This window comes from Sesamum indicum, linkage group LG3, assembly GCF_000512975.1.
Source record: "Sesamum indicum cultivar Zhongzhi No. 13 linkage group LG3, S_indicum_v1.0, whole genome shotgun sequence".
In the NCBI taxonomy this organism is placed as follows: Eukaryota; Viridiplantae; Streptophyta; class Magnoliopsida; order Lamiales; family Pedaliaceae; genus Sesamum; species Sesamum indicum.
In genome coordinates this window covers 15,436,981-15,447,686 of record NC_026147.1, presented here as the reverse complement: position 1 = coordinate 15,447,686, position 10,706 = coordinate 15,436,981, and the positions used below count along the sequence as shown (strand labels likewise).

General features: G+C 34.0%; 1 protein-coding gene across 1 annotated transcript; it reads right to left on the bottom strand.

The window, feature by feature from the left end:
* Positions 968-6,973, bottom strand: LOC105158455 (serine/threonine-protein phosphatase PP1). The gene is made up of 4 exons (XM_011075220.2): positions 6,474-6,973; positions 2,429-2,988; positions 2,130-2,351; positions 968-1,568 (listed from the first exon to the last, which is right to left on the bottom strand). The coding sequence occupies exons 1-4, from the start codon at positions 6,646-6,648 to the stop codon at positions 1,542-1,544; spliced, it is 984 nt and encodes a 327-aa protein (XP_011073522.1). The 5' UTR covers positions 6,649-6,973; the 3' UTR covers positions 968-1,541.

Genomic DNA, 10,706 nt, shown 5'->3' with positions numbered 1-10,706 from the left:
TGTGTATAAGAATAATCTGTTGATTTATAATATCAAAAAAATTACTTGCACTTTTCCGTATTTCAATTTAATGTTCTGGTAAACTGAGCTGCTTATCAGGAAAAAGTAAAAAAGTAGTAATAATTTTAAAGAATCAAATATTAAAAATTATAACTATATTTTATTTATATTATTTATGATAAGTAAAATAACAAAGATGGTGTAAGATAATTCATAGATATAAACATATGCAAATAAAAAAATGTATTAATATTTCATATTTTGTAAAACAAAACCAAAGTCGAATCAAATAAATATGAAAATCAAACGCCAAAGAGATTTTTCAAATTTTTAATTTCAATTATTTGGATTAATTTATCCAACTGTAAACACATTCCATCTGCAGTACGTAATAGTAGCGCATATCATCTCTTATTAAGTAACATCGATTATTCTTTTTGAATTACATATAGAAAATAGGATAAATTACACTAACAACCATTGAAGTTGGGACAAAATACACAAACACTCCCTATTTTTTGCAAAATTACAAATACACTCCTTGATGTTATATTCGTATTATAACTACAACCCTTATTCAGAAGCAAAACTTACCGAAAACCCCCTAGAAAACAATTCACTAACACTTTTTAGAGGGTGTAACTGTAATTTCAAAAACAGAAATTGTATGTGCATTTCGACGTAAGCCCGGAGAGTTTTTCAATATAATTTACCCTAGAAAGTAGTAGAAATTACATTTTAGCCCCTCAAAATAACAGAAATTTGTACATATGATGATTTTTAATAATTTTCTCATTACATTCCACAGTTTCCACATATAGCATAATGACAATATATACTCTCATGGATAGGTCCGATAAATATAGAGGAAAGATATGAATGAGCGGAGAAAATTCTCCGCCCAATAATATAAGTACTAGCGCATGTGACACACTCAAATATATGTGCATAATTAGACGGAAGAGTTATAAACGTTGAGATATAGCTTTGAATTTCACATAAAAAGAATAATATAATCAGTAATTATCCCAACTCGCAGAAGAAACCATTTTTATAGTCAATGATTAGGGCGCAAGCCCTCGAACAAATTCAGTACCATTGGACCGTTCACCTGAACGACTTACGAGAAGTAAACAAACTCAAAACCAACACACAGAACGCTTTACAAAATACGACACAAAAATTCAGACAGAGGTAAAACAAAATGGGTCGTTTACCTTGGCTGGTTTGCCTTTCATCCCCTGCAAGAATGCATCACAAGGTCCTGCAGATGAGTACTATGTTTCTTGTTTTTCAGGTTCAATAGTTAGGCTCAGAAAATCTTTTGGTCGACAAAACGATCCATCTGACCGGCAGCAACTACACATTAGGCAGAAATTACAACAGCTGAAACGGTCCTAGGTAGAAATCTTCCTATGCAATTCCCGCTCATTAACTTCCCTTATTCTGAGATGGTCCTCAAAACTTTAGAGCCCGCCTTCAACCCTAAATATTGGACATTGGAGAGTGGCTTTTCCATGGAACTTCTGAAGATAATGAGTTTATCCTATTTTCGTACCAAGAAATGACTGCAAAGATAAACAACAAGAAATGACTGCAATGATAAACAATACCAAGAACTAAGGTTAATTTAGTACGACGAGGGTGGATTATGATACAATTACCTTACATGTTGGCCGAATATAGGTTCAAGAATGCAATGAAAGCAAAATGGAAGTAGGACGAAAAGACACAAATATTTAAAGGATTATTTAAAAGAGAAGGGGAGCGTACTTGATGAGGGGTATGGGAAGCTTGAGGGGTGTAAGGGAGTATTTGGTGGAAGGTAATGACATAGCTTCGGTATTTCCAATTCATTTAATATAACACGAATCTTAAAGCCAAAGAAAGTAGAAACCTTAAAGATCATTTTCATGTAATAAAAGGAAAAAGAAACGTATAAATAACATTTTCTTCAGTATCTTTTTAGTCTTGTACTGTTTTCCTCCTTTTTTCCCCTACTTTTGTTCGAGAGAAGCAAAGTGGCATTAGGTAAAATGAGAGAAAAGAGAATTATGATATCTCAAATGGAAGTATTTTTTTTATGTGCTGATTCTACTGCATCAGATATGTTATTTCAAGAACAGTACCTTCATTTTCATTTGTGGAGTTCCTGCCTTAGCTGTAGTTGTACTTCCAAAGCCAAACTTGGGCTTCTTTTCTGCGGGCTTTAAAATTTGAAATGAGCACATCAAAGTCTCATCCACACTCATCATGGCGCCAGCATTGTCGAACTCTCCACAATAGTTTGGGGCTGAAAATATTGTCACAAGTTGTCTATCAGCAAAAAACTCATATCCATCTTCGACTACCTGCAAAAATCTCATGGCTGGTTAACACGCGTTCCAAAACCTGCAGATTAAGTGTCGAGACGACATATCGTTCATACCTGGTGAGCACGGCAAATAAGATCGAGATCATGCTTTTGAAGAAATTCTGTCACCTTATCAGGGCCGAAAGTATATGAAACTCCCCTATCATTCATTCCCCACCCCTTGACATCTTTGCTGGGATCCGACCATAGTAAATCACATAATAAACCAGTTTCCGGGACATCAGTTGGACGCTGTAAATTTCTAATTTGATCCAAATCATGCAGGTCGGGAGAGAGTCCTCCATGCATGCACAATATCTTGTCATCGATTAGAGCAGCAACAGGTAGACAATTAAAACAATCTGTGAAAACTTTCCACAGTCTTATGTTAAACCTTCTCTTGCATTCATCATAAAATCCATATATACGATTGACAGATGCGCATTCGTGGTTGCCCCTAAGTAAGAAAAAGTTCTCGGGATACTTTATCTTATAAGCAAGCAGAAGGCAGATTGTTTCCAGGCTTTGCTTCCCACGATCCACATAATCCCCCAAGAACAAGTACTTTGATTTTGGGGGCAACCCACCATATTCAAAAAGTCTGAGGAGATCAGAATATTGGCCATGAATATCACCTGCCAAAAGATGTGATCATAAAAAAGGAAAATTAAAAAGAAGTTCAGATACTCTGAGAGATTAAAAATATTCCTCTGTATCAACAAGCCATCCTAAACTGATCACAGAGAGAAGGCACCAGTAGTTGTATTTTGAAACCCTACAGTAACATGTGCGAAGCAATTCTCAATATGTGTTTTCATACAATTGGCGAAAATGAATCATCAATCTCGTATTTGCTTGAAAATGAATTTATTACATGCGATTAGCAACCACTTGGTATAAATTAAGCAAATAACAAACAAACATATTTAGTTATTGTTGAATTTGTCTTATTCAAACCAGCCATGGATTGTCATAGGCACTCATCCTATTGCATATAGCTGGTTCGTAAAGGATATCTGCCTAAATTGCTGGATCCCAAACGAACAGCCAAAAGATAGAAATCAAAACAATTTCAGAAACTCAGAAGAAAGAATCAAAAGGGAAGACAATAATCACAAAACATTACACAACACGACAACTGGTTTTCCACTCATACTGTTAGTTTACAGCACTATCTAGCCACTGATCTGAAGATAAACATACAGATAATAAGCAATGACGCCTGGTTAGTATCAGGTCCTGTGGATGGAGCTACATGAGTGGGGTCAAGTGGTAATTAATTAAGACTGTTTACTCTCTGTGCATTAATCTTTTATCAGCTAAATTACTTCAAGTTCTTAATTATGGTTTCTTTATCATCACGTTAGTCAATTGTTAGTAAATAGAATAACTAAATCTCGTAAAAGCAATCATGAATGGCATAGGAACAGACTAGTCAATGTCAAAAGCATGTGACCAAAATTTCATGAATGCAATACACTAACTGTAAAAATAATAGTACCTTTTACATTGAAATGAGCCCAATTTGCTCGTGTATGAAGTGAGCACTTAAATTTAATGTATCTTATGTGCTGATCCCAGTGACAGTTAATGCTGGTCTCATCCCTAGTATTAAATTGAAACCAAAACTTCGATCCTCTCATCCCCCAACCCAACAAAGTTGGATTGATACCGCAGTCTTCAGGACCTCTTTCAAGAATTAATTCTGACATCCAGTATTCAAGGAAACAAAAGCATTTACCGCACCACTTCAGAAAGAACTAGTTTTTCTTTTTTCTTTTTTTGTTAGGCAAAATTAATCATATGCATAGGTAGTTTTCGAGAGAGATTTTGTTAAGCACTTTTTAGCTTCTAGCCACAAGAAAGCACCTTTGGAGTACTTTGGGACTTCTGAAATGAAGAAAATGCACTTTCAGGCCAAAGCTAGAAACACCTATTTTGTAAATAAACTCAACTTCATTTTGAACTCTTTTACCTCATTACAATTGTCTTAATACTGATCCACCCTTCTTCAATTATTTTTCATATTTGCACATCTAGAGTTTATATTGGGGCTTTCATATAATTTGAATAGTTTAATATTATTACAATTTACAGTTTCACAATTGTATAATTTTTTAGAATTTTTATATTTTAATCGCTATATCATTTGATATTGTTCTTATATAATAAAAGAATATGAACTAAACTGTTTTGATTAATTAATGAACCAGTAAATTTTTCTTTTACAATTATGTAAATTTACTTATTGTGCATTGATGAACAATCATGTTAGAATGCTATTTAATCACACAATAATTTTTCTATTAATATTCAATATTTATATTATCCTAATAATACAAATAAGAACTATTAGTAAATAATCGCATAGAAAATATACTAATTAAAGCAAATTTCATTATTCTTTTAGGAAAAATTATTATATGGCAAATGGCAATTGCATATATTAAGGAAAACAATATTGTTTTATGCATGGGGATAAAAATAGTCTTCAACTAATCAAACTCGTTTTAGATGCATTTTTGTTTCCCCCAAACACTCCCAATTTAGCTTTTTTCAACATTTCACTAGTTTTTACAAGCATTCCCAACTTTTGATTTTGCTACAAATTTCAACTTTTTCTATAATTGGCCCTGTTCTAAAAGTATAAGCCTTAGAAAAACTCCTATAGTCAAGTTAATGCAAAAAGGACTTGGCACAATGCCCAAATGAAACTTTTGGAAAGAAGAGCTTCTTCACATACTCTACCATGCATGCATGAAGACAAACACACGCACCAAGGACACCCATGCGTATATTGACAAATAATAGATACAACAGATTCTGGTAACAAGTGAAAAAGAAAAGCATAGTCATATGGTATTTTCTATAAATATAACAGCTAGGAAACTCTTTCTTGAGAGTCATCATGTCATGTTCAAGACACATGTTAGAATTGCACGACCTATATGCTATTATGAGGAATCTTATTATGCGCAGAATCGTGTCTTTAGTGGCCATGTCCAGTTAAAAGCAGTTTAGTCCTTCAGCCCCGTTTAGCACTAACCTAGCTGAACTCTCTCCTCCCTTGTCATTGTTCATTTCAGGTTTTCCATTGGCAGATTTCCAGTTATATTCTATTTTCAACTCTTAAGACATAAGAAAAATAGCAAAAGGTGGTACCCGGTTCTACATTTCCCTTTTTTTTCGTTTCAACATTTACTTCCTTTTATGTATAACCACCTCCAGGCACTGCCTGGGAGCTGGAAAAACTATCAATTATAGTCTGTGAAACATAATGAATGGTACGTTGGACAATTATAATAGCTGCAGACAAAAATTGTTTAAAATTAAATTCTTCCTAATCAAGAAATATGTTTGAGGCACTATGGTCTCAATTACCTCAACACAAGTACATAGAAAACTATAACTCTTAATGATGATAAATGACTCGAATGACATGAGAATTAAGCATACAAGAGCGCCTGGCAGAATCCATGTCAGTTAAATGGTAAATTCACATGCTAATACCATGAGGTCTTTCTTCCTCTGGTAAGAAATAAAACATCCAACTGGCTTTTAGATTTCAAGCTAAAAAAAGAAAATGGAAAGAAAGAAAAACTGCCTGCTGCAGTACAAAGAGTTTGCAGCATCACATAGTCAAAAGTGCTATTGAACCAAGTGAATTTCAATCTCTATCTTAGGTCCCTAATCTCCACACCAAAATAAATTGAAGCACTCCAGCCTTAACCATCCATAAATAATTATTTTACATTTCTACACTAAAGCTCAACAAATAAACCACCATCTTCATTCTTTTCAGTATCCCCACAAAAGACCAACTGATATAGGGTGAAATAAGTTAGAAAATAAACACACCCATCATTATATACCCACAAATTTGATAGTGTCCACATGAACATAGAACCCTATTACACAGCCCACTTCAAGTCAACCAACTACTGAAAAGATGAAGTGAGAAAACAAAGCCCATTCAGAGGAAAATCAATATAAGCCCATTCAGAGGAAAATCAATATAACCATAACAACAAACAAAAACCATCAATTCCTGACCAAAACCCAACTCAAATATTGCAAGCAAACAAAAACTAAAGACCCAAAATTTCAAGAAAATTCGTACCACAGATCTTAATGGGTGCTTCGAGCTCAAGAAGATTAGGCTGTTGCAGAAAAATCTCTCTAGACTGCAAACAGAGCTGCCTGATCTCTGACTCCGAGAGCTGCACCTGCTTCCCCGGCCGCCCTTTAACCTCAAGCAAACGGTTTATTATGTCATCAAGAGCCACTGAATCCATCTATTTCCTTCCTTCTTCACGGATTATACCATAAAAGGATAAAAAAGACTAAAGAAATATCACAGCCTTCTTTGAGCACCTGTCTGCGTAATCAAATTGACAAAAAGAAGGCGGAGAAGAACAACGATGGAGGCTCGCGTGTACTTTCAGTGGTTTTGAATTCAAGAGTTCGCTTTTAGCCTCTTATGGTGTGGGATTTTTTCTTTTCCTCTCTTTTTTTCCTTTCCTTTCTTCTCTTACTTTGGTTTTTGTTTTGAAATGGACACCCACACGCATACACAGAGAGAGTGAGAGCGCTACTTGGCTATCTTTTGAGAAGAGTCGAGAAATTTCATCAGTCCATTTTTCCACCAAAATAGAAAAGAAAAGACATTTATTCTTCTTTTTTTTTGGTGAATTGCATAACTTCTCATGTATTTTGATCAAATAACGTGAAATTCATATATATTAAAGCGAAAAATTCTTTGTAATATTAAAATAGGTAAATTATAATTTATCTATCTGTGATACAAGAAATAGGCAATTAATCTTCTTGTGAAAAATAAAATAGCAATTTACCCTTCTCAATTTTTAAAAAAGATGTAAAATACCCCTTCACACGAGTGGTGTTGTGCATGCGTGAATCTTCTTTTTTTTATTACTATTATTTTTTTACAACCGTTTATATACTATAAATTAACGGTTCATATTTTACCTATAATAATCTACAATCCAAATGATATGTTACTTAATTTATGGTCGATACTTTATCTTTTTAAATCAATCATTAAAACTTAATGTCATATATTATTTACATATAAAATTTATAAGAATATAAAAATACAAATAATTAAAAAAGAAAAAGAAAAAGAAAAGCAAAAATGGAATGGTTCCTCATGCTGCCCCCCCCTTCGCCTGCACTAGCGCCTCTTCATCCTTGCCTGTGCCTCCACCTCCCGCCACCACCCCTTATTTTTTTAATTTTTTAATACTATACATATACACACACATGTGTATGTGTATTTTATGTATTATTTATTATATATATTTATAAATTTATAATAGATTTGAATTATTGATTTGTATTGATGTGCATAAAAATAAGTTGGCCTAAAAAGGACTAAAAGATCCAAAAATAAGAAAAAATTGAGAGACCCATAACATCCTAGGAGGCTCAAGGAGAACTATCAAGCCGCCCCGGATGGTATCCCCAAAACATCCCCCTACTCGGATCATGAACAAAGCCCAATAAAATATTCGGCCCAAAAGGCCAGCGTGGCAGCCCACACTCCATAGTGGCATCCAGTTGGCTTAGGTGTTATGAGCCACCTTAAAACCACATTAACCCTAGTAAGGAAGGACTCCATGACGGCTGAAACTCCTTGCAGATGAGGGAGGTCCGCCTAAAGCTTTGGACTCCTTTGACAGCTAGGACTCCCTAGAGGTTAGGAATCCTTGCTGATAAAAAGTTCCCCAAACTCAAAAATAAGCATTCAATAACAAGATTAATAGAAGACAAGAACAAATTATGGTTTATCCGAATAGCCTTTATCCACTTTTTCCAAAAATGAAGAAAACGTACAGAGCCCCACCGTATGGGAACATCCCTTATAAATACAAGTTTACTCTTCCATACGAAGGAGACTTCCCATACTCTCTAACGTCTCTCACACCTTCCTGACACCTTTCTCACTCTTTGGACGTCCACCTCACGTCCCTCATACTTCTCTTACTCTCTAAACCACCTCTCTCACTCTCTAAACATTCTCTACGCACTCTACAAGCACGTTATCACGTGTTCTTACACTTTTCACCGACTTTATTCACCATATCTCAATTTTAATTATATTTATTTATTTTTGACTTTATTCATTCTCAAATTCAATACAACTTGAGCGTCGGAGTGTTGACGTCTTTTTTGTAGGTCCTCCCTTTAGGATTTGCAATCGCCTTGGCCAAAAATGTGAGCATAGTCCATATATATTAGACTCGTGTGTTTTTTTAATGCATCAATGGTGTTGTATGTGGGAGCACATAGTTGAAGACAAGAGTAACAATGGAGATTTCCAGCAACTTCGCAAACAAAAAAAAGGTTGTGGAGGCACCTAGCAATACCCGGGCTTTGAAAGTTGTTGCAGGAAACCCTTGCCCCTCCGCCCTAGTGGGGTTTCCCCCGTCAGTGGTGCACCCTCCACCAGTGGAGCGATGGTACCATGACCACCTAGACTCACTGACTGAACCTCCACGTCACAGTACCTCTTTATATAGGGAGGTAAATTGTTTCATTTTAAAAAGTATAGGGGGGTAAATTACAATATTTTTCTCATAAGGGGATAATGTACTCATTTTCAATATAATAAGGGGGTAAATAACTATTCACCCTTTTAAAAAGTTATAAGCATTTTAAAAGAAAAATTACGAAGCAGCTTTACAGAGCTTATATCTTTCAAACATGTTATTATAAAATAATTTGAGAAATTTGTTAGCTTAACCAAACACCCTCTTAATCATCATAAAATATTTTCTCACTAGAATTTATTGACATAGCAGCGAATTTGGTCATTCTAGTCCCATCTAGACATTGAAAATTAAACAATCCCTATTATACCAATGACTAAATTGTAGTCACTCTTTTTGAGATTCGATATAATTACAAATAATTCTTTGTTTGTTTTGAAAAATTAAAAATAATTCTCTAATTTTAATGTCTGCATAACAACAAATCTATTAGGTTTCATCCAATTTTTGTGATAAACTAACCAAAATTCTCTTTTAGATTATATTATAGGTTTGTATATTTTTTTAAATTTTTTCTAAAATATTTTTATGGACTACTTTGCTCTGTGGATTATTTACTATACATATCCTCAGATTGTTTTATATTTTTTCAAATATTTTTTTGAGAAAAAAATAAGCAAATGACATTTAGTAAAGTTCTGTTCATTCTTTCTGCTACATCATTTTGTTGGGGGGTGTAGGGGTTGTTCCATGCCTTTTGATACTGAACTTTTCACACAGATAAAAAAATTGTTTATTGCAAAATTCAAGACCATTATCAGTTCGTAATGTGTTTCAGTATTGAGAGGACCCCAAATATCTTCATGAACATAATTTAGAATGCAGTTTGAAGAAGACGGACCTGGGGAAGATGATAAAGGAAAATGCACTCTATGTTGTTCTCCTAGAATGCATTTATCATAGAAACTTAAATTTGAAGGTTTTTCATGCAAAAAATCATTTTTATGCAATAATTCAAGTCCTCTAAAACTAATATGACCAAGTCTCTTATGTCATAAGTCGGTTTTATTTTCCTTTAAAACATTTACAGCGAAAGAGTATATTTTATAGTACAAAAGTAGAGGTTTCTTTTCCTTTCTGCTTTAAAAATGGTAAGAGAACACTTCATAATTTTCATGACCCCTTTTCCCCACCTCCCTTCCAACCCTTCTTGTTCTAGGGCTGAGCAAGAGATTAAGTTATGAGTTAGGTCAGGGACATGCCTAACATTTTTAAGGGTAATTCTTGAACCATTTTCAAAGGTTAAACAGACATTACCAAAACCAAGCACATCACATAATTTTTGTTTTGCCATGGACACTGATCCTAAATTTTCAGTTTTATAGTTCATCAAAATTTCACTATATGGAGTCATATGAAAATTGCATCCAGAGTCAATAAGCCATTCAAATTTATTTAAAGAATTTTCAACACAATTTATATCAGAAACCATATAAACTCCATCTAATGTTTCTTCACTCACATTTGCAGAATCTTTTTTAAACTTCTTTTATAAAATGACCCCTACCTCCACAATTGTAACACCTATAATCTTTCTTAGAATTTTGTTTTCATCATTTCTTTTAATATTAGAGTATTTAGACCTAGAGGGACTTCTTCCTCTACTTTTGCTTCAACTCTTACTATGTTTCTAAATTTATAATTACAGTTCCTTGTTTTAGGTTTTCCTCTGACAAAGTTAACTTCACTATTGCTTGAACTAGGTTGATTAGTTTTTAAATCGAGTTCCTTACTTTTTAAGCCACTAATTACAGTTTCAAGACTTACATTAAGCAGCCTTA